Below are 26,694 nucleotides of genomic sequence, written 5' to 3'. Positions count from 1 at the left end.
ATCGAGACTCAGTCCAATTTCATGCAATAGTGTTACAGTAGAACAGTGGGTGCAACATGCATTTCTCCTCTTTTAGACACTTGTTGACGAGTACAATCACTGGACCGTGTTATACTTTTATGATTCTCAAGCTGGAGCAGAGCACATGAAAGCTGCTCTGTGGATTTTAGTCACAGCATTTCTCACATATATCTGTGTTCGTGATAACGTCAGTTGAATAAATGCCTGTCTCATGTGCCTTTAATGTATAATTAATAAGAACATACCCCTTCAGGTAGAATGCGCCTCGCGACACTATGTGAAAAAGCCTGAATCCATCAAGCATTGTTGTGGATTCCTCCGTGGATTCAATCAGAATCCAAGGGAATCCAGAGATATCCATTGTGGGTACTCAGGGAATCCTAAGGTATCCAATTATGGATTCTTCTATATACGGAACACTTTTAGAATCCACAGCAGAATCCATTACAGCATTTTAATGGATTCCATAAGACAGTCTCCTGAATAATCCTGTGCAGGATTTCAATGGATTCTGCGTGAAATTAGTGATTATGGGAATCCACCCTCTTGCCTTAAATTTTCCCATGGTACGTTGCGTGAAATCGCATAAAATATCACTGCTCTGCAGTCATCCTTTTAATTTTTTGAATTTCTCATGAATCGGTATTTACTCGAAACAGTAACCTGTACCTTTTGCTTATTTTGTACTGTTTCATCATTTTATTTCATAATTGTATACCAAAATAACCTTGTATTCTGCTTCTAAACATGGCCTCTGTATCCTTTATGTTATTTTTCACAGATCCATTTCAAAAGGCCTTACTTCAGTGCAATTATCAACAATTACACTGGTAATGATGCATGGACATGCTCAGAAAATATATATGGGGCAGTTAGTTCTGTTATGGGGAAACAAACAGGACCAAGTTGACACATAATGTACAGCGCGGATATTTAATATCTTTTCTGCATTCTTCCATTTTGTGTTTACAGAATTATGTGCAGGCATATTGCCATAGGATGGTATGCACAATATCTACCATTATTGATTAAAATGTATTACCGGTATTTTCATGATTTACTGGTATTCTTTCATTTTACTCCTAGTCACATGTTACACTACGCACATCAACAATTTAAGTTCATGCAACTGTTATGCAATTAAAAAAATAATGTCTTTTTTATTACTGAACAATACTGTTCCAATGAAATATTACAATAATTGACACGTGTTAAACAAAAGCTGCGGTTTCTGAAAAAAAATCACAAACAATAATGTAACCAGACTTTTTGAAACCAATATTTCAAGTCATTCATTGAATGTCTGTACAATTGTAGCAGCGATTTAAAAAAAAAAGACTTGGCAAAAGACAATGGTAAAAATTTTGCCAAAAATACAATTATGCAAACTTCACCACAATTTGAAACAGTCTTACTGAGCTGTACCATAAAAACCTCCAGACTAACTTTCAAATCAAATTGGAGTTGTGGTTTCAGAGAGGATTTCTTTACCAAGAATAGTTAAATTGCCCAAACATACAATTATACAAATAATCACTGTTTATGACTCGGTCGGTGTAATAACATGAGTACAGCCTGTATCTAGTCAATAAAATTCAAAAGTTGAGTGGTCTTTGTTCAAAACTAAAAATGCATCATTGAGCTTTTAGCAGAATCAAGAAAATGCAAAAACACATGCTTATACATTAAACATTGTCTTGTAATGAGTTGATATTGTCATTTGTCTGTATAACGGCTCATGGCCCACCATTCTCATCCTCAGGCTCTGGTCTGATTGAGGCCACGCCCTCAATGCAAGGTAGCCTCCCTATGCATTTCCTTTGATGCAAGTGTTTTCCCATACTGTACGCTGTTCCACTTCTTTCTCTATCCAATTGCAAGTAGTGTCTCCGAATATAGGCACCACCCTTGCAACTTTTATCATGCTCGCTGTCCTCAAAAGAAAAACACACAACTATCAAATGTCTTCAGCTTCATGCTAGTCCTTGGATAGCCCCGTTTACGTCCTTCAATTTCTGTAAATAACGATACACAGAATAAATCATCAGAATTGTACATTATCCATTTTGTTTTTGTTTAAATCTGTGAATTTATAGACCTTTGATAATTCATTTGAAAGTTCTTCATTAGACTAGAATGGTTAAAAGTTGATTTGTATGCAAGAAAATTGATTTCTGAATCTCACTGAAATGTTTATTCACTATACATTGGAGTCTATGAGAAAACTATGAATAATTTTTTACAATGCTTAACAAACACATTCTGTGCTTTCTGAGGTGTTTGACAATTGATACAAATGTACTTGATTCAAATAGGGTGTTTGAAGGTTCAGATGTGGACAACAGTAATGATATTGGAATTTCAACTAAACTTATTTCACTTTTCATGGTACTAGTGGTCAACAGGTCACTGTTAAATATTTTCCCTGACAAAACTTGCTATATCTCTAATATGTAAGTAATAGAAATTGTTCATTGCCCTCAGTGAGCTCGATTTACAATAAGACAAGCCTCAGAGTTGCCAAGGCAAGATGTTTATGTGACAGATAATTATACTTTTGTTCAGATTTACAGTTAAATGACTACCGAGAGTGAAATAATGCAGCGAGTCATTTTATCTCACAAAAATGTTTTGAACACTTAAACTACTTTTTTAACAATTTCAAGTGAACCCCAGCCTCATTCAATTTCCTTTCAAGTCGGGCTAGTTCCAAGGTTAAGTAATCTTTCACGTCATTCAGTTTGGACTCAAAATTTGATAACAGGTCCCTCTTCAATACATCAATTTTACGTGCCAAGGTTCGACGAATCGAATCCTGACCAGCTTTGAGGTTACGTGACAGCTCTACAGATTCATTTTCGTCGTCCACGCTCATCCCGCTGTCATCTCAACCTTGTCGAGCTCGTTTTTCTTGCTAATGTACACTCATGCCAACAATTTTCCAGTCTTCTTACAGCTTCTCTGTTTGACCGTAGAAGTAACACTTCAAAGTTCGTAATAATAGAATAATACTGTAAAAAATCCTGAACAGCAAGAGAGTAGTGGAAACGCTATATTTATTTCATGGCAATTCATGACGAGCCTTGGAATGAAATCTGGAACTTAATATTCGCATGATTCTTTATAAGGGATTTGAAAAATATATCTTCCACCTTGTTCTCTGGTTCTTCATGTCAACCCTCTACAGCCACCTCTGTCGATTCCTCCAGCTCGTCCTCGCCTCAGTCCTCCTAGGAGGTGATAGAAAATGTCCTCTTCCATCCCGAATTCGAAGAATAAAGACGGTCTCAGCTCTTTACCGAAATTAAAACAATTTATATCGTAGTGCATACACAAAGACTTAAACATGCATCCATGTATGCATGCATGCACACATGCATACATAAATGCATGCATGCATGCATGCATGCATACATACATGCATACATACATACATATACATACATACATACATACATACATACATACATACATACATACATACATACATACATACATACTACATACATACATACATACATACATACTACATACATACACACATATGTAGTACGTACATGCATACATACATACGTACATACATACATACATACATACATACATACATACATACATACATACATACATACATACATACATACATACATACATACATACATACATACATACATACATACATACATACATACATACATACATACATACATACATACATACATACATACATACATACATACATACATACATACATACATACATACATACATACATACATACATACATATGTAAGTACGTACATACATACATACATACATACATACATGCATGCATGCATGCATGCATGCATACATACATACATACATACATACATACATACATTCATACATACATACATACATACATACATACATACATACATACATACATACATACATACATACATACATACATACATACATACATACATACATACATACGTACGTACGTACGTACGTACATACATACATACATACATACATACATACATACATACATACATACATACATACATACATACATACATACATTTGTGTGGGGCAATCACTCCTCTGTCTCAGGATGCCAATTGTGCAACTTTTTTCAAGTACGACCTTTAGTCACAGTCAACGTACTGTATTATGTGTGCAGCATCTTGAAATGTTTGAAACCCCATAATCTGTCTATGAAAGCAACATACGCGACCGAACAATGGGTCAGGTGTAATGTGTTTTACCCGATTACTATTTAATATAGTTGGTGTACATTTTTTTTAAATTTGAACCCACAGACGTCCTCACCAAAATCGATCCTGATACTTAGGATTCCAGGAAAGGTTGTGGACAGTAACATTTAAGAATTGATGTCTCTACCAGTTATCGCACTCTCTCGGCGCAATCCTGGAATGACCACACGTTTCCTTATTTGACTGACTTTTTTTCATCGAATTTCATCAAACACCCGTGATGCCAGTCAGGGAAATTTGTATCTTCTGAAATTCAAGACAGTCACAGGTCAAAAGTCGTTGTCTTTCTGTGTGGCGAATACTTAGGTCGCTTCGATTAGAAACAGCTCAAAATTATCAATTTTCAAAATATAGTAATACTGTTGCTTGATTAACTTATGATGAAGTTTTCCGATGAGAGTTCAAATTTAGATTAAATGTTTCTTTTTTGTGATGTAATGAAGATCTAACAGCCCAAGGTCCTTGAACCCATATTGATCCAGTCCCAAACTTTCAAATTGTTTTAATTCGTTGAATTAATTATTGAGGGTGCAACAGAGAAACAGGCTTTTTATTTCATTTTTGCTTCGTACAGGAACACATTCATCCCTATAGCTAAAACAACTGAATAATGTCATTATGTGATCAACATTTTAACGAAACAGTAGTTTTATTATCCAATCCAAACGTCGTCGATACGCTGCTAAGTTTTGACCAAAATAAACCAGATGTGAACTGAATGTGCTCATGTGTTTTACAACAGGTTCATTAATAGTAGTATACTTCACAGAACAATCAGATATCTGTTATATCATTATATGTAGCAGGTTTCATCAACTTTCGCAGTGTACTCTCAGAGTTAAATCGCTAATTACAAAACCTTATTTAATATGCAAAAGAGCTGTTTATTGACTTGACACTACTAAATGCTTTACAACACAGTCAGATATCTTTCGGATCAGTATCTGTAGCAGATTCAATCAAATTTTGTGCATTTGTTCGGAGTTATATGACTAATTATAAAACTTCATAAAATATGCAAATGAACTATTTATTAACTTGACACTGCCCAATGCTTCTCGGTACCATTAGATCTATCAGATCAACATATGCAGCACGTTTCATCAACATTTAATGCTCTTATTTTGGAGTAATATCGCTAATTATAAAGTTCCATGAATATGCAAATGAACACTTAATTAACTCGACTCTGCTCAATGTTTAAAGCACAATTAATCATTTATCAGATCAATATCTGTATCAGGTTTCGCCAAATGTTATGATGTAATTTGTGAGTTATATACCTAATTACAAAATTAATTAAATATGAAAATGAACCCTGAATTAACTTCACACTACTAAATGCTTTACAATGCTGCCAGATGTCTGTCGGATCAGAGTCTGCAGCAGATTTCATTAAATTTGATGCTTTTATTTCGGAGTTATATGACTAATTACAAAACATTATAAAATATGCAAATGAGATATTTATTAACTTGACACTGCCAAATGCTTCTAAGATCAATTATATATATATATATATATATATATATATATATATATATATATATATATATATATATATATATATATATATATATTATATATATATATATATATTATATATATATATATATATATATATATATTATAAGATCAATATTTGTTGCATGTATCATCAAATTTGGTGCAGGAATTTCAGAGTTAAGTCACTACATAGAAAAGTTCATTTAACATGCAAAGGAGCAGATAATTGACATGCCACTCACAGTATCATCCTAATGTTCTGAGACTGTCAACTTTGAAGAGTTTCATGAAATTTTGTGCAGTATTTTTTGATAAATTTCGTGGCTGTCATTACTGTCTCCATAGGGAAACCATTATATTAAACAAATGATATGGCATAACTTCATTGATATGCAAGCCACACTAACCAAAATCTAATCAGTTTTTGCAATTAAGATATGGTACCCGTCTACCAAATTTAATTTGCATCTGTTCAGGCGTTTTTTAGTTATCGTGTAAACAGAAAGACAGACAGACAGAGAGAAAGAGAGAGAGAGAGACACACACACACACACACATAGACAGACATCTTTTTGAAATTAACTCACATGTGTGAACACGTGAGCTAAAATTGTATTGCATAACGTCATTAATATGAAAGCCACACCAACCAAAATCTACTCAGTTCTTGCAAGTAGCATATGGTACCTGTCTGCCAAATCTGACTTGAATCTGTTCAGGTCATTTTGAGTTATCGTGTAAACAGATAGACAGACAGACAGAAAGACACACACACACACACATGGACAGACAGACAGACAGACAGACGACAGACAGACATCGCTATAACATTAGCTCATGTGTGTGAACACGTGAGCTAAAAACTGTCGATAATCTTGTCAATATTGTCTCAATGAAAAACAGTGATGACTTTTCTCTCAACACACTACATGAAAACAAAGCATTTTCGTTACTGCTTGGTTCACAATATTCAAAATATGACGCGCTTTCTCTATCGATATGTGATTGGTCAACTTTCGACCAAATCACTAAGGTTATGATTAATCATTGTGAAACTTGAAGCAATGTTTTATATTTGCAGTGGGAAACACTGCCAAAGTAACCGTTTATCGACTAATTTGGCTACAATGTTCGACAACATTGTTTCCTAATTGCCTCATCAGTGTGGCACACACATCGCCCAGCTGCCTCTCAGTCAAAAATTGCAACCTTTTAAGTTGAGTCATCCTCGAGAATATTGTCACTTTCAACTTGAAAGAAAAACATATTTTTTAAAATTAGGAAAATTTGGTGTATTCGTTTTACTTTTTATGCATACTTAACATGCTGGTGTGACATAGTTTGTTTTTCATAAATTCACACCTTTGTATCAATTTGAACGAACAAGAAAAACGTATGGGCAATGTTCCGGGCTATGATGTTATTTCACGACATGCAACGGCCGATGTCATAGAAGAGCCACAACATCATCGATTGAGTTGTAAATCTGAATTCAGAAATTGTTATTTGCTCAAATTCTTTGTCGTTTGTCATACATTTTTTAGCTTTTCTGAAATGACTGATCAATGAAAACTCGTATCTGATAAAAAATTTGGTAAGTAAAATACACGATGTACAATTTGCGTGTTCTTGTAGTTACTCAGGCAAATGACGATTACACTGTCTCGATAGCATTTCAAATTATGTGTTTCATCCTGCTAAGACAGTCGCAGGGCTATCGTGTAAACCCTGCAATCCAATTAACGCAATTTTATTAGATATCTGTCAAAGAAATCAGAAATTGGCAAAAAAGCAAATAACGTTCATCTGGTATTGTCAGTTTGCGTGTTTGGTTGTCGAATTTTGTTTATTCAGATCATCAACCAGCGTGCCATCCTTTCTAATTATAGCATTTAGAAAGTTTCAGACAAGTGAAATACAATTGATGCTCACCACTTCCGCCTAATTAATTTGCGCCGGCAAATTTACTTTACTCTCCCAGTTTCTCTCTATGATCTCAAATATTTCAATATCGCAAAAATGGTCAAGGTCACGTTGAATTTACCGATGGAAATTCAGAAGTGGACGATGATCTGTAAATCTCTGCAATTGAGGTTCATATAGTCGGTGTCTTTAATAGACTTTAATCATAAAACAAAGCTTGCAAAGAGAAAATAACGGTGTCACCTTGAGGGGTGCATCCAATAACTGCAGGAGCCCAAAAATTTTGCATATTAATTTAATGATAACATCGATGTCCTATAAAAGTACGGGGTATTCGACCTGTACAGACACTCGTCCGACACTGTTCGTTTACGTTACAGTGCAGAACACTCCAGGATTGTTGACATCACCTCGGGAAAAATGTAAGTATACCTGTAAAAATCTATTTTACTGAATCCGTTGTCACTTTAACTTCGAGTTTGCCATAAAGTGTGCGTGCATTGGAATGGAATCCCCTGCTCCAAACCCTGTGTCACGCAACAGGCTGCCGTGATATTAACATTTTTTTCTTTTTCACTTCGATGTAGAGTGCGCCCCATGGACAGATATTTGGACTCTCAAATCTTTCCTATACTTTAATAGTCTATTGATTGCGGGGGGGGGGGGGGGGTAGTTTTAACATTCTTGGAGAAAGTAAAGTTTTCACCGTCTGATTTTTTGAATTGTTTGTAATTTCCCCATAAACACAGAGATTAGTAGGACTCTGGTTGAAATACGGTGGTTTCAATCGGGTTGAAAGTGTCTTTCAGGAAAGTTTGAGCAAACGTTGAAGTATTTCAGTTATTCGGCCCATATTACCTGAAACGAATGTGAAAATGTCAATAGCAAAAGCAAAATCACTATTTTACTCGATGGCTTTGTCACGCATGTAAGTCTGTTGACTAGTCGCTGAGGTGTCCAGTAACTCACAGCCATCGCTCGTTTTCGAAATAACGGATATCATAATTTGGTCCAGCGATTTTTTTTTCGGTCAAGGTTAAATTTCATGCAAAAGACATCGTTAATAATGTCCAAAGTGGGGGACACGTAAACTTACATCCATGTTCATTCACATGCTATTCTCGAGGAAAAGAAGCCATTGTTCTGGACATGTATAAACGAGATAAACGCGCATAGTATTTCTATATGAGTCTATAGGAATGTTTTCGATATCATTATACATTACAAACACGATTGGAACTAAATTGGGATAATTGGATTGGCAGAATTTCTCAAGATTTTTAGAAATTTCTCTAATTTTACACCATATTTGCTTACCATCTTTAAAATTTATACACAATTTACGATGCTGTTGAAATCTTATGATCAAGAATCAGTGCATGATAGTATCTAATGCAATATTGTTCAAAACATATGAACAATATTTATATTTGAATGAAAATATGAGAGTTTGTCTGTAGTTTCTTCATTACTGAAACACTAGTAATAATGTCAGTTTGTCATTTTTCCTCGACCAAAATGAAGCTTTTCGATTGATTTACAGTTAAGTCAGTCAGGGTCTTTTAAAATGTGCCCTGACTCAAATTTATGTTTATGAAGCCTTAAATTCATGAAAAAGTCAGGGGCATTTCAAAAGTGCCCTGACTCAAAATTCGTCAATTAGAGAAATTTTAAGCATTTTGTCTCGTTTCTTCAGTACATTTACACAAAAATGAACTTATTTTCATAAAAATGAATCCGATGAAAGAGGTATGCAATAATCGTTGTGTTTTCGTTGTTTTGTCCGATGAGAACAATATTTCAAATTTTACACTATTTTATCATTTTGTAAAATTTCAGCTGTAAAAATTTCGATTTCGTTACATTTTCCTAATAATTACTCTCATCCAATTTTCCCAAATTAGTTCCAATCGTGTTTACAGGAGAGGGGTTGTTATAACAACGTTGTTAGTACTAGCTGTACTATCAGCATGCTTTGCTGCCTCCGCACCCAAAGCAGAGGCTACCATCGACGAAACATCTGTCGTTGAAGAGACACCTGAAATCGCGTCTGGGACTGAATTCGAAGAGTCTGAAGATGATTTGGAAGAGAGAAGTTTTGAAGACGACGACATAGAGGAATTCGATGAAAGCGATTTGGATGAACACGACGTTGAGGAGGAAGAATTGGAAGAAGAAAGCGCTGACCAAGACGAAACAGCAGAACAAGAGGTTGATGAGGAAGAAGAGACAGATACACATGAAATGAGCTCAGCCGACGATGAGACGGAGGAGAGCAGTGAAGACGTGGATGAACAGGCCATCGATCTCGTGAAAGATGGTAAGCATGTATTTTTGTGTTACGAAGAATATCTAAAATTTATGAAAACAATTGAACCGAATTTTTCGTTTTGCCAAACTTTAGCTGAAAATGCATAGGACAATATGCAGCCATTCTACATTAGTTGACCGCACACTACCGTAAAGCTTAAGTGCACGCCCGTTGTAGTTTTCATACTGCGAAATTGCCTGCAGCCTAAATCTCCCTTTTTTTGTAAAGCTCCATAAGCTGTATCTTTTGGCTATTTTTTCAGAACTTTTGTTTTGTGGTTTCCCTACACTTTCTGCATTGAATCCCTAAACTGTAATTTAATGCCAAGTATTTAGCATATCAACACAACATATATGAGTATAATCTCCGTTGTTATTGTTGAAAATTGTATTCAAGTTCGGACAAGAATTCATTGTGCACAATAAACAATGATCATTACACACACAAGCTGTGTTGACAAAAAGAATACTCGAAATTTCAGCATGACAAACTTATTACGGTCAGACACGGTAGTTGATATACAGAAGCAGAATACTGTAAAACTTGCCACAAGTTACAGCTTATGTCTCTTTAAGAAAACAATAACAGTGTATCGCGAACTCATTGATATCACCCGAATCACCTATGCTCAAACACAGTGTTGGCTATGATAAAACGAATGACACTTTTTCAAAACACTTAGACAATAGTGAAGACAAAGTACTGGAACATGCCTCTGCAAATATGGCACTGTCCGATTGAAAACCATGTGTGCAAGTCTTCCCAACTTCGGAAATACTTTGACTTCAGTTTGAACCAGCTTCACTCATTACAGGCATTATTTGACAACGTGTTTAACAAACACCTTCCCATGAAATGCACCATTTTGCAAGTACTCGAAGCAGGTGATCACCGATCATATGATACAAAATTTCAAAATGTAGCGAAAAGCTTCCTTTCATGAACGCATTTATACAGTAATTATATCTTTGACTTTCGCTGAAAATGGAAAATGATTATAGTTATTATACCTATGCTTAAATGTGATGTAAAACTTCGGCTGTTCATCAGTAAGAATTGAACAGTCGTCTCGTGAAGGAATATTCACATGTGTAGCGAATACATATTTACTATTTAACATTGCAGTCATATCACGGTCGTATCCATGCAGGTCTTTGTTGTGTTTCGTGTTTTTTTCGCAGCTCGCACTCGGTGGCGCTGCTATCGCTGGAAGTGTTACAGAGTATTTCTTCGCCGCTATTCCTGGTATAAAGCATATCGAGTTTGTAGAAGATATGGTGGTAATCTCGTCAGCATTCACAACTACAGACAGAACCGCGTTGTCAGAGGTAATGTCATTGAAAACACATAAATTGTGGTGATAAATGGGAATATCAATTTAATTGATAAGCTTTCAGACAAACAGATGGAAAGACTGGACAGATAATGGGTTCTATCTTCATCTTAAATACTCAGTTTGAAAAAATGTTTTACATTGCTTTCAACTTTTCCGATCATTTAACATATCAAGAAAGACTTAACGGGCAGAGGAACATACAGAGAGACATGTAGACAGATAAATATAGAAAGACTTGTCCTTTGTTTGAAGCATTTTGTAAACATGGATATACTGCATCGCCGTCTTGTGATTTGAAATGGCGTCTTGTATATAGTGAACAGATACAGAAGAACTTATGGTTTCTAAATGGTGGCAGAAGAGACACTGCAGCCGATCCTTGCTTTAAATGTCTTCGAAAACATTCCTCTTTTTTCAAATCAGGTTACGCACGTCGCTATGGAAACGTGTGGATAGGATTGAATGACAGACGTCGTGAAAGACATTTTAGATGGACTGATCGATCTCGGGTAAGGATCTATAATTTGATCTTGCAATGAACAGCTCATTCGGAGAGTTAAAGGTCGTTAATGAAAGACTCGGTGACGTATGATAGTTTCGTCATCGTGATAATCTGCGACTTGTCTTCCGGGGGAAATCTGTATCTCGCAAAGTGCCGATATTCGAAAGGGAGAAAAAATTAAAGCATACACGTTCACATGCCCATAAGATGAATGTTATGTATAGTTGGAGATGGGCGACATGTGATGACATAGCCACACAACCGCATAACCTTAACATACTACTATAGTCACCGGGGCAAAGACTGAAAAATTGAACGTAAACAAATTTAATGATGAAAGATAAGATCTTATAATCTCCATCCCCCAGTGTTATTTGGAAACAACATAATACAATTGAAAGTAAACAAAAAATTATACCGTAGATACGAAACTTCATTTTCACGTGGTAATGTTACAGCAATGATTTCATGTGCGTGTTACTGTAGTACAATTTCAGAAGATGGTATCGTAGGCCTTACCACAGAAAGGAGGACTGCGTAGAGATGTACAGGAATGGACGCTGGAACGATCAAAGATGCTACTATCGACGTCGTTTCGTGTGCCAGAGACGCAGATACCGCCATGGCCACCACAACCACTGGCGAAGGCCTCACTTTGGTTAAGGTACATAGACGATAATTACCAAACCACGTACTTTTCATGATTATTATGACACCAACAGTTTTGTCTCGATCTTCGGAAAATTTCGCGACATTGATATTATTTTGTCAATGTTATTATGCTTGTTTTAAAGCTCTACCTGATGCCGGCATACTTGTTTCAAATTATGCGACTTTTACATGAAATTTATGTCAGTTAGCATTATTTTCTTCAACATTCATTATAATGACGTCATGCAATGTGAATTGTAATAAGGTCAAGGTGCCGAATAGTTGTTCAAACATTATGTTACCCTATAGCATTAATGCACCGTTTTATTTTTCGACCCGTAGAGCTTCTTCCAAAGAACTATTTGACTGTCGAGTGAATGCGCTTTACAGCTCAGACACTTAAAGCCGTTTCTTTTCAAACCACAAATAATTTAAAGCGTCTTCCAATCTTCATTTTATCTAGGCTGAAATTCTGTCGACCGACCAATCGAAAATAAACAGATTGCAGTTATATTTTTATTTAATTAAGACAATATCAAAAATAACAGCTATGATGATGATGATGATGATGATGATGATGATGGTGATGATGATTTTTAATTATTACTGTAATTTTTGCAGATGAACGGAACTCCTGGAATTGAACTACGCTTGCAAATAAGCTGCCTTGACAAGGAACTAATAGAAAATGAATAACACAACACAGCACTTTATCATCACCTTTCTGCAGTATTTGCCAACGATTTTCACGACGTTTCCACGATTAACCGCTTTGTTTCTTCGAAATGCGGTTGTCGGGTTTTAGTCTAAAAGATAAAACTTCAACAACCTCAATGTAATATTGTGTGGTGGTGTCTATGTAAGATTTTCTGTCGTGATTGGTCGAGGAAAACTTTCCAGAGGAGCAAGTTTACAACAGTCAAATATAAACCGGTAACACCAGTTAATTAAGTAAATTGTAAACGATGGCAGCCTCCTTTCTTTATTATCTTTGCATGCAATAAATAATAAATATCAGCATTAAAGCAATAACATATTGTCTTTACATGTTTTCTTTTCGTTTTGAAATTTCCTCGATGTCTCATCCACCACTCTATCTTCAACATCTCTGCTAGATTATGTAATCCACTAAGTGTTGAATCCATTGAAGACCGTCATCCAGCAAGCAAAGATGTGGTTCCTCTGGGATAGAGTAATTCCTATTGTGATTACAGGGGTGTACGTATCAGTGAGCAGACGAATCTGCTCTTTACCTATGTCAGATCAACAAATACAGTTCTTAGTATTGTTGCCTCATGTCAAAGCCATAACCGCACGCCCAGTCAGGTAAAGGAAAGAAGCGCAATTAACGGCAGGGGCCGGAAGAGAAAATATTTCGCCAATTCTTGTTTGCACCACCCCATCCCAACCTATAATGCAAGCCAACATTTTCTGTTGGTAAGATAACTTTGAAGGCGTCCAGCCACCAATTAAAAATGTAGAGCTGACCGGCACCAATTTATTCCATATGCTCCCATAATCTTTTTTGTGTTGTTACCTCATGTAGAAGCCATTCTTTCCCCATACCCTCACTCTCTAAAATGAACAATTCGTCAACAAACGTTTACTTGTAATCATAACGTAGGATAAGCTTAAAGAGGTATGAATGACGAAATTTTGTAGATTTATAAATGGCTGTCTGAAGAGTATGTTACGGGCGGGTGGAATCCCCACTGGGTAGGATCCAGCGAATATCTCAATTTCATATGATTGTGTTTTAACTCCACCCCACCCCCTTCCGCCCCCACTTTCCTGGCCATGCTGACGCTTTCACGCGATGATTAAATATCAACACACTCAGCTGGAAATTGCATTACTTACCCTTTAAACGCATGTTTACAAGTACAATCACTTGACAATATTAGGTTCTGAAGATTGAGCGGCAAGAGCGCAGGACCCGCTGTTCAGAGCATTTCTCAACGAGATTTGTATCCATCGACACGTCTTTGGTCTCTTTATAGTGGACAATAAATAAATGTCTGTCCAAACGTGCCTTTAATGTTAAGGGCACGCAATAATAGTCCGGGTTGCCATATGGCGAAATGGTTAGCAAAATGGCCAGTCATACAACGAAATTGGAAAAAAATTAAGAGTTCATTTAAATGATCACTGAGCTCCCTTAAATACCAGAACATCAGGAGTTCGTGCAGGCCACAGCAGTCAAATATCTGTTGATATGTGTACACTTAAGTAATGGTTGTGTCTTAAATGCCTCCACCTTCCTGGCATCGAGACTCAGTCCAATTTCATGCGATAGTGTTACAGTAGAACAGTGGGTGCAACATGCATTTTCTCCTCTTTTAGACACTTGTGACGAGTACAATCACTGGACCGTGTTATACTTTTATGATTCTCAAACTGGAGCAGAGCACATGAAAGCTGCTCTGTGGATTTTAGTCACAGCATTTCTCACATATATCTGTGTTCGTGATAACGTCAGTTGAATAAATGCCTGTCTCATGTGCCTTTAATGTATAATTAATAAGAACATACCCCTTCAGGTAGAATGCGCCTCGCGACACTATGTGAAAAAGCCTGAATCCATCAAGCATTGTTGTGGATTCCTCCGTGGATTCAATCAGAATCCAAGGGAATCCAGAGATATCCATTGTGGGTACTCAGGGAATCCTAAGGTATCCAATTATGGATTCTTCTATATACGGAACACTTTTAGAATCCACAGCAGAATCCATTACAGCATTTTAATGGATTCCATAAGACAGTCTCCTGAATAATCCTGTGCAGGATTTCAATGGATTCTGCGTGAAATTAGTGATTATGGGAATCCACCCTCTTGCCTTAAATTTTCCCATGGTACGTTGCGTGAAATCGCATAAAATATCACTGCTCTGCAGTCATTCCTTTTAATTTTTTGAATTTCTCATGAATCGGTATTTACTCGAAACAGTAACCTGTACCTTTTGCTTATTTTGTACTGTTTCATCATTTTATTTTCATAATTGTATACCAAAATAACCTTGTATTCTGCTTCTAAACATGGCCTCTGTATCCTTTATGTTATTTTTGTTGACAGATCCATTTCAAAAGGCCTTACTTCAGTGCAATTATCAACAATTACACTGGTAATGATGCATGGACATGCTTAGAAAATAGATATGGGGCAGTTAGTTCTGTTATGGGGAAACAAACAGGACCAAGTTGATACATAATGTACAGCGCGGATATTTAATATCTTTTCTGCATTCTTCCATTTGTGTTTACAGAATTATGTGTAGGCATATTGCCATAGGATGGTATGCACAATATCTACCATTATTGATTAAAATGTATTACCGGTATTCTCATGGTATACTAGTATTCTTGCTTTACTCATACTCACATGTTACACTACACACATCAACAATTTAAGTTCATACAACTGTTATGCAATTGAAAAAATAATGTCTTTTTTATTTACTGAACAATACTGTTCCAATGAAATATTTACAATAATTGACACGTGTTAAACAAAAGCTGCGGTTTCTGAAAAAAAATCACAAACAATAATGTAACCAGACTTTTTGAAACCAATATTTCAAGTCATTCATTGAATGTCTGTACAATTGTAGCAGCGATTTAAAAAAAAAAGACTTGGCAAAAGACAATGGTAAAAATTTTGCCAAAAATACAATTATGCAAACTTCACCACAATTTGAAACAGTCTTACTGAGCTGTACCATAAAAACCTCCAGACTAACTTTCAAATCAAATTGGAGTTGTGGTTTCAGAGAGGATTTCTTTACCAAGAATAGTTAAATTGCCCAAACATACAATTATACAAATAATCACTGTTTATGACTCGGTCGGGTGTAATAACATGAGTACAGCCTGTATCTAGTCAATAAAAATTCAAAAGTTGAGTGGTCTTTGTTCAAAACTAAAAATGCATCATTGAGCTTTTAGCAGAATCAAGAAAATGCAAAAACATATGCTTATACTTTAAACATTGTCTTGTAATGAGTTGATATTGTCATTTGTCTGTATAACGGCTCATGGCCCACCATTCTCATCCTCAGGCTCTGGTCTGATTGAGGCCACGCCCTCAATGCAAGGTAGCCTCAATATGCATTCCTTTGATGCAAGTGTTTTTTCCATACTGTACGCAGTTTCACTTCTTTCTCTATCCCATGGCAAGTGTCTCCGAATATAGGCAACACCCTTGCAACTTCTGTCATGCTCGCTGTCCTCAGAAGAAACACACACAACTATCAAATGTCTTCAGCTTCATGCTAGTCCTTGGATAGCCCCGTTTACGTCCTTCAATTTCTGTAAATAACGATACACAGAATAAATCATCAGAATTGTACATTATCCATTTAGTTTGTTTTTGTTCAAATCTGTGTATTTATAGACCTTTGATAATTCATTTGAAAGTACTTCATTACACTAGAATGGTTAAAAGTTGATATGTATGCAAGAAATTTGATTTCTGAATCTCACTGAAATGTTGATTCACTATACATTGGAGTCTATGAGAAAACTATGAATAATTTTTTTACAATGCTTAACAAACACATTCTGTGCTTTCTGAGGTGTTTGACAATTGATACAAATGTACTTGATTCAAATAGGGTGTTTGAAGGTTCAGATGTGGACAACAGTAATGATATTGGAATTTCAACTAAACTTATTTCACTTTTCATGGTACTAGTGGTCAACAGGTCACTGTTAAATATTTTCCCTGACAAAACTTGCTATATCTCTAATATGTAAGTAATAGAAATTGTTCATTGCCCTCAGTGAGCTCGATTTACAATAAGACAAGCCTCAGAGTTGCCAAGGCAAGATGTTTATGTGACAGATAATTATACTTTTGTTCAGATTTACAGTTAAATGACTACCGAGACTGAAATAATGCAGCGAGTCATTTTATCTCACAAAAATGTTTTTGAACACTTAAACTACTTTTTTAACAATTTCAAGTGAACCCCAGCCTCATTCAATTTCCTTTCAAGTCGGGCTAGTTCCAAGGTTAAGTAATCTTTCACGTCATTCAGTTTGGACTCAAAATTTGATAACAGGTCCCTCTTCAATACATCAATTTTACGTGCCAAGGTTCGACGAATCGAATCCTGACCAGCTTTGAGGTTACGTGACAGCTCTACAGATTCATTTTCGTCGTCCACGCTCATCCCGCTGTCATCTCAACCTTGTCGAGCTCGTTTTTCTTGCTAATGTACACTCATGCCAACAATTTTCCAGTCTTCTTAACAGCTTCTCTGTTTGACCGTAGAAGTAACAATTCAAAGTTCGTAATTATAGAATAATACTGTAAAAAATCCTGAACAGCAAGAGAGTAGTGGAAACGCTATATTTATTTCATGGCAATTCATGACGAGCCTTGGAATGAAATCCTGGAACTTAATATTCGCATGATTCTTTATAAGGGATTTGAAAAATATATCTTCCACCTTGTTCTCTGGTTCTTCGTGTCAACCCTCTACAGCCACCTCTGTCGATTCCTCCAGCTCGTCCTCGCCTCAGTCCTCCTAGGAGGTGATAGAAAATGTCCTCTTCCATCCCGAATTCGAAGAATAAAGACGGTCTCAGCTCTTTACCGAAATTAAAACAATTTATATCGTAGTGCATACAAAGAGACTTAAACATGCATGCATGCATGCATGCATGCATACATGCATACATACATGCATGCATGCATGCATGCATGCATACATACATGCATACATACATACATACATACATACATACATACATACATACATACATACAATACATACATACATACATACATACATACATACATACATACATACATACATACATACATACATACATACATACATACATACATACATATGTACATACGTACATGCATACATACATACGTACATACATACATACATACATACATACATACATACATACATACATACATACATACATACATACATACATACATACATACATACATACATACATACATACATACATACATACATACATACATACATACATACATACATACATACATACATACATACATACATACATAAGTACGTACATACATACATACATACATACATGCATGCATGCATGCATGCATGCATACATACATACATACATACATACATTCATACATACATACATACATACATACATACATACATATACATACACTACATACATACATACATACATACATACATACATACATACATACATACATACATACATACATACATACATACATACATACATACATACATACATACATACGTACGTACGTACGTACATACATACATACATACATACGTACATACATACATACATACATACATACATACATACATACATACATACATTTGTGTGGGGCAATCACTCCTCTGTCTCAGGATGCCAATGTGCAACTTTTTTCAAGTACGACCTTTAGTCACAGTCAACGTACTGTATTATGTGTGCAGCATCTTGAAATGTTTGAAACCCCATAATCTGTCTATGAAAGCAACATACGCGACCGAACAATGGGTCAGGTGTAATGTGTTTTACCCGATTACTATTAATATAGTTGGTGTACATTTTTTTAAAATTTGAACCCACAGACGTCCTCACCAAAATCGATCCTGATTCTTAGGATTCCAGGAAAGGTTGTGGACAGTAACATTTAAGAATTGATGTCTCTACCAGTTATCGCACTCTCTCGGCGCAAATCCTGGAATGACCACACGTTTCCTTATTTGACTGACTTTTTTTCATCGAATTTCATCAAACACCCGTGATGCCAGTCAGGGAAATTTGTATCTTCTGAAATTCAAGACAGTCACAGGTCAAAAGTCGTTGTCTTTCTGTGTGGCGAATACTTAGGTCGCTTCGATTAGAAACAGCTCAAAATTATCAATTTTCAAAATATAGTTGCTTGAATATCTTATGATGAAGTTTTCCGATAAGAGTTCAAATTTAGATTAAATGTTTCTTTTTTGTGATGTAATGAAGATCTAACAGCCCAAGGTCCTTGAACCCATATTGATCCAGTCCCAAACTTTCAAATTGTTTTAATTCGTTGAATTAATTATTGAGGGTGCAACAGAGAAACAGGCTTTTTATTTCATTTTTGCTTCGTACAGGAACGCATTTATCTCTATAGCTAAAACAACTGAATAATGTCATTATGTGATCAACATTTTAACGAAACAGTAGTTTTGTTATCCAATCCACGCGTCGTTGATACGCTGCTAAGTTTGTCGCCGTAAAATGCAAGGTTTACAAAAAGTAGCACTTTTATGCATTCAACCAGATGTTTACTGAATGTGCTCACGTGGTTTACAACAGGTTCGTTACCGAGCGGTACACTTCATAGAACAATCAGATATCTGTCATATCATTATATGTAGCCGGTTTCATCAACTTTTGCACAGTACTCTTGGAATTAAATCATTAATTACAAAGTTTATTAAATATGCAAATGCGATATATTAACTTGACACAGCAAAGTTCTTCACGCGACAATTAGATATTTATCACATCAATATCTGTATCAAATTCGGTGCACTTATTTCGGAGTCATATGACTAATTATACAACTTCATTAAATATGCAAATGAGCTACTCAGTAACTTGGCACTGCCCTATTCTTCTCAGTACTATTACATTTTTATCGGATCAATATCTGTAGCTGGTTTCATCAAATTTGGTGTCATAGTTTCAGAGTTATATCACTACCTACAAAGTTAACTATCCAATACTTAATACTTCTCAAAAAAGTCAAATATCTGTCGCGTTAGTATCTGCAGCAGATTCATCAAATTTTGTGCAGTTACTTCGGAGTTATATGACTAATTGTAAAACTTTATCAAATATGCAAATGAGCTACTTACTAACTTGACACTGCGCCTAATGCTTCTCAGCACAATTAGATATCTATCAGATCAATATTCTTAGCAGGCATTATCAATTTTACTTATATCTCTAATTACAAAAGTTCATTTAATATGCAAATGAGTAGATAATTGACATGACACTCACAGTATCATATAATGTTCTGAGATTGTCATGCGTGAAAAGATTCTTGCAATTTTGTGCAGTATTTCTTTATATATGTCGACTCTGACATTACTCTCTTCATAGGAAACCATTATATGAAAAAAATGATAAATCATAATTTCATTAATATATAAGCCCCACAAACACAATTTAATCAGTTCTTGTAATTAGCATATGGTACCTGCCTATCAAATCTGACGTGAATACGTTCAGGCGTTTTTTAGTTTTCGTGTAAACAGAAAGACAGACAGACACATAGCTATGACATTAGCTCACGTTTGTGAACACGTGAGCTAAAATGAGATACTCATTGACCTGGAGCGTGAGAGAACGAAGATGGTAAAAATTAAAAGAAAATGAGCTACATTAAACGAAAAGTCATTGAAATTACATGTACATAGTATTTAGAGTCAATGAGGCTAAGTCTCATAACACCTGCGGTCACAAAAGGTTAGGAGTAACGACGGCCGATATACAATGAAGGGCAATTTTAAACTCCTACTCCTCAAAATCGTAAAAAGACTCACATTCACATCCATTTGACCCATGCATCCTTACCTCAGTCAGTGCTTCGTGTAGTAAATGCAAGACTGTTTGAAGCTTCAAGGTATATGGTTTACGCAGCTAACGATAACACTAATTTTCCACAGTGAATTTCCTTCCCCTGCTTGTACTCTTGTAAGGGTGCCAGTTCTTCCATCCTCTAGCTAGAACAACGGGACGTTTTGTGATCAGTGAGGCGCCCTCGGGCTCCCATTCGCGGAGCACCAATACAGATCTTTGTAGGGCATGTCGTAGTCTGGTTCCCTGACCCATTTTCCCCGGTAGAGGGCGTGGGGAAAAATAGGGACCCCATTTTCCCCACGCCCTCTACCGGAGAAAATGGGTCAGGGAACCAGACTAGGCATGTCGTAGAGGGCCACCAAACTTTGAAGTGAGACGTCGAAATTTTCGAATACAAAATTTTAATTTTTCCGTACTCTTTAACTAAAAGCCGGATTATGAATCTTCAGGAAAAGTCAGAGACGTTGTACTGCGGCATTTTGTAATATGACGCATTTGTAACAACGTACGCAAAATGTAATAAGGGTATCAGTATTTTGTAATAAAATGGTCTACGCATTTTGTAATAAGGGTATCAGCATTTTGTAATAAAATATTGTTTACGCGATTTGTAATAAGGGTATCAGCGTTTTGTAATAAAACGCGTTTTGTAACATTAGTTAACGCATTTTGTAATAATTATAAACATCCGCTGATATTGTATGTATTTCAAAATGCTTGTGGTTTCTGAATACGTAAAAATGTAATAGCATATAATGATGTCGAGATTATATCTCACTACCAGTGCTAGGTTATCATAATAACGCCAGATAAGGGGGTCTGAGTTCAACTGATTCCCAGTATTAGTCCAACAATTATGAGTGTAATTGTTAGTAAAATAATCGTCCACTGGCGTTGGTTTCCTTATTTCAAGAGTCAATTCAACTTTCAACACTGTTACGAACGGTTCAGAACAAGTGATCACGTACTTCTACCAAATCAACCTCAGCGGGCGTTGTTCGAACAAACAGCTGGAACTTCATTAAGGTAACGACTCTGCTCTTTCCCTGACACATTTTTCAACCCATATTGCCCAGTCAAGTCAACAAGGTCACCCCTAAGTGTATTTTTAGTTTCAAATACGTGTAGCTGAAATTTATTTCTATATGTATCTTTACTTGTAAACCAGAAATGGATCGCTTCTGGGCACATAAATCCATATGTCAGTATGACGTTCAAATTGATTTAGGTACATCAGTCACATTTACTTTTTCAGACTCTTTATTTCATTCAAGACATCAGCTTACGTGGGAAAACAAGGTCAAACTGTCTTCCCATATTAGCTGTCGATCATGATTGGCAACTCTCTACAGATTTATGTTTTATAAAACTGATCAAGTATACGTGATTGCTCATAGCACTGTTCTAACTCTGCGCAGTTTATCACAAGACGTTTCGTACACATTTTCTATAAAGAGCAACTGAATATTTTAGACAAAATTACCACGCACAGCCGAGTATATTCTTTAAATTTATATTGCACGTCAAAATTGAGGCCGAGATGCACTTTTGTGACAGGAAACTGCTTTCTCATTGATCATGCTCTTCATAATCGGACTACCGCTAACTGAAGACATGCTCTCACTTGTAACATTTTCACATATATGAAGCGCGATGTCATGACATTTTGTTAGAAAAAGTGAATTTGACATAAAACGGCCGATTAAAGTGGAAAATAAACGTACGAAAGGTTGCAGTATTCTAAGCAACTTCTATACGTATGATATGTGTTTCTCTAAAGTTGATTGTCGATAATTTACGGTAATAAGAGGGGAGGGGCACGTTAATATGTCAATGCTGACAGCTGATATTTATCAAAATATACTGAAATAAACACTGACGTGAAGCAGTCAATTAAAATACTGAATGATAATTTATTTTAATCATCCCATAGACAAGGACAAAATAAAGCTCTATCGACAGACCTGCCACTTTTCCTTGTATGTAATATAAAGGTGACAATTCATATCTACTGAGCCATGGTTTTCTTTCTCTGATATATTTCTTTCCCATTGTGTTACTCCTTTGAATCTACGCTATCGCCAAATGGTAAAATTTGTCTAGCCAACGAGCTAGGATAAGCTGCCCTGCAATACTATGATTAAGCTAAATTTGACTCGCTATCCTACTGGTTATACCTGCCAAATATATGCCATTATCATTAAATGATAACAGCCATAGAAAGATAGACAGACAGACAGACAGACAGACAGACAGACAGATAGATAGATAGATAGATAGATAGATAGACAGGCATACTCAGGCACTCTTTCCTCCCTCCCTCCCTCCCTCCCTCTCTCCATCCCTACCCACATAGAACATAGATGCAGAGATGCATACATAGATACATAGATACAGTGGATACGTACATATATAGATACATACATACATACATACATACTGTTATGTAGGTCATTTCCCCCACACTCATCATGACCTGAGTTCAATTAGTCTAGAACATTCTCAAGGTCACTGCCCTTGATGACCTCACAACCTTGAATTCAATTAGTCATGTTTGGAATGTTCTGGAAAGTTGATTAGTTGTGTAAGGGAGATAATTTTAGAACAGTAATTAGCATGTCAATAAAAGTTCTAGATTGTTCTTATATGCCTTTATAAAAGGGACGTGCACAGCTTCCAGTCAGACTTTTGGGATCGTGTCTCTTGTGTGTTACTATAAACTCCAGCAGTAGTCATTCTCAAGACTTTTCAAGACCTTCACTGTCAACGCTGGATTTATACTGTGGACTTTGTGTAGCTTCAAGCCTGCAAACCAAAGGACTGTTCATTCATCCGACTGACTGTTACAACTCTGAGACTGGAGCTTTGCCGTCCCAGCTGAGATAAGTAGTCTGTACACTTTAAAGCTTGTATTCTATCCCTAACTTAGCAATTAGTTTTATTTTCGTAATAAATTTTGTTTAAACGTTAACTGCTGAGTTCACCCTTTTGTTCGTTTTCTCTGCACGTAACAAATTGGGGCTTGTCCGGGATACGAATATTTGAGCCGTTTGACAACATTTTGACAGCCTTTTCAAAACTACAGTATACTGTGAACTCAGCGAAATTCAATCATGGCGGAATTTAAACCAGACGAATTTATGGATGACCTTGATCAGGACACATTTAATTCCCTCAGAAAAGACAACCTCATAGTACTGGCAAATTTCCTTAAAGTAGATGTCAAAAGATCTATGCGCAAGCGAGAAATACAGTTCAAGATTGCAAAACATTTAGTTAATGCAGGCCATTTTGAGGAGTCTGCCTTAAAAGATTATGAACCTGAGTCTTCCTTTGAACTCAGAAAATTAGAGTTAGAAATACAGGCAGATTTGGCACGTGAAAAGTTAGCAATGGAAGAAAGACAGAAAGAAAAAGAATTACAAATGAAAGAAAAAGAATTACAAATGGAAAAAGAGAGACAGGCATTAGAAAAGGAAAAAATACAAATGCAGTTAGAAATGGAAGAAAGACAGAAAGAAAAAGAATTGCGATTAGAAGAACAGCGATTGCAGGTAGAAATAAAACGTTTAGAGCTTGGACAGTCAGGAAAATTCTTCCTTCAGACAAGTTTGACATCACTAAGCATTTCAGGTTAGTTCCCCCTTTCCAAGAAAAGGATGTTGATAAATATTTCCTCCATTTTGAGAAAATTGCTCAGAGCTGAATTGGCCTAAGGAGTCCTGGTCTATGCTTTTGCAGAGTGCTTTGGTGGGTAAAGCCAGAGAAATTTACATTCAGTTGTCAGTAGAGCAGGCTTCAGATTATGATTCTGTAAAGGAATTAATTCTCAAGGGCTATGAGTTGGTGCCTGAAGCTTACCGTCAGAAATTTAGGGATTGTGAGAAGGTGAAGGATCAAACTTATGTTGAATTTGCTCGAACAAAAGAACAACTGTTTGATCGTTGGTGCTCTTCTGAAAAGGTCAGTCAGAATTATGACAAATTACGACAACTTGTTTTGATTGAGGAATTTAAAAGGTGCATCCGGAGTGACATCAAGACGTTTATCAATGAACAAAGGCAGATACATTGGAGGTTGCTGCACGTTTGGCCGATGATTATTCATTGACCCACAAATCTTCCTTTCTCAGCAAACCATCCCAGTCCTTTTCCTACAGAAACAATGCAGGTAACAGAGTTCAAGTAACACTCCACATCATCAGATCCCAAGTCTCAATCTCCTTCTGACAAACAGTTCGGTACACTTTCTTGTAATATTATTGTAAGAAAGACGGCCATTTGATGTCAGATTGTTTCAAATTGAAAAGAAAACGTGAAGGTCAAAGTGGTCAAAGTGGATCTAAGCCCACCGGCTTTATTTCTTCATCAACTCAATTAGAGTCTAATAATGTGTGTAACACATTTTCTGAGGTTAAATCCCTCTCATCCCCAATTAATGAGGTCAAGGTCAATTCTTCTCAAGATAGCATTATGGGTATTTTCGAGCCATTTATTCATGATGGTTTTATATCACTTTCTAGTGATTTCTCTTCCGCTACCCCTGTCAAAATTTTAAGAGATACCGGGGCTTCCCAATCTCTTTTGTTGGCAGATACCCTGCCGTTTTCTGAAAAGTCATTTTCAGGTTCTAAAGTTCTTATTAAGGGAGTAGATTGTAATGACTACATTCCTGTTCCTCTCCATAATGTCTATTTGTCTTCGGACTTTGTTTCTGGACCTGTGACTTTAGGTATTAGGCCTTTTTTGCCTTTGAAGGGATTCACCTTCTTCTTGGAAACGACCTTGCTGGGGACAAGGTCATTACTAATCCACTTGTGACTGATAATCCTACTTTAGATCAGGATCCAGAGCCAATTGAACAAGAGATACCCGATTTATTTCCTTCATGTGCTATTACTCGAGCCATGTCAAAGAAAACTTCCGAGAATCAAAATACTCTCAAAAATAATGTCACAGATGTTGACTTAAATGACACCTTTCTCAGTCAGGTGTTTGACACGGAGCATTCCGTTATCCCTCGTGGATTTGAAACTTCCAGTAAAACTGCTGACCAAAGTCAGACATTTTCTAGATCAAATCTCATTGCAGAACAACACAAAGACCCAGATATTTTGTCTTTGTTTGACAGGGTAGATGATGAAGGTAAAACTTCAGATAGCTCTGTTTCCTATTATACAAAATCTGGTATTCTCATGCGTAAATGGAGACCTCCAGATGTTTTGGTTGATGACGATTGGGCTATAAAACATCAAATTGTGGTTCCAAAGCCCTACCATGCTGAAATATTGCGCCTGGCCCATGAAACCCCCTGGGCTGGTCACTTAGGAGTCAGGAAAACTTATCATAAATTCTCAGTCACTTTTATTGGCCTAATCTCAGGCAGGATGTAGCACATTTCTGTAAAACTTGTCACACATGTCAAATGGTAGGAAAGCCAAATCAGACCATTCCAAAGGCCCCTTTACAGCCAATTCCTGCATTTCAAGAACCATTTAGTAGGATACTAATAGACTGTGTTGGGCCCCTACCAAAAACAAGATCAGGAAATGAGTACATGCTGACAATAATGTGTACATCAAC

The 26,694-nt window shown here is 36.3% G+C and overlaps 2 protein-coding genes across 2 annotated transcripts in view; both read left to right on the top strand.

Annotated features, from left to right (window-relative positions):
• Window positions 1-26,694, top strand: part of LOC139131730 (low affinity immunoglobulin epsilon Fc receptor-like) — a 123,261-nt gene that overhangs the window by 40,995 nt on the left and 55,572 nt on the right. The gene's annotated exons all lie outside the window — the stretch shown is intronic.
• On the top strand, window positions 8,072-13,543 carry LOC139131732 (aggrecan core protein-like). Its single transcript, XM_070697935.1, has 6 exons — window positions 8,072-8,133; window positions 9,634-10,031; window positions 11,204-11,350; window positions 11,782-11,867; window positions 12,347-12,524; window positions 13,133-13,543. Coding segments are annotated over exons 1-5 (810 nt in total). The 5' UTR covers window positions 8,072-8,131; the 3' UTR covers window position 12,524; window positions 13,133-13,543.

This window comes from Ptychodera flava, chromosome 4, assembly GCF_041260155.1.
Source record: "Ptychodera flava strain L36383 chromosome 4, AS_Pfla_20210202, whole genome shotgun sequence".
Classification (NCBI taxonomy): domain Eukaryota; kingdom Metazoa; phylum Hemichordata; class Enteropneusta; family Ptychoderidae; genus Ptychodera; species Ptychodera flava.
The sequence above is the reverse complement of the archived record's forward strand: the minus strand, read 5'-3'. Positions and strand labels throughout refer to the sequence as shown.

Bases quoted from the DNA above. Each gene is read 5' to 3' on its own strand.
- LOC139131732 (XM_070697935.1), top strand. The intron at 11,351-11,781 runs GTAATGTCATTG...TTTTCAAATCAG, and splicing joins ACAGAACCGCGTTGTCAGAG to GTTACGCACGTCGCTATGGA. The intron at 11,868-12,346 runs GTAAGGATCTAT...GTGTTACTGTAG, and splicing joins GATGGACTGATCGATCTCGG to TACAATTTCAGAAGATGGTA.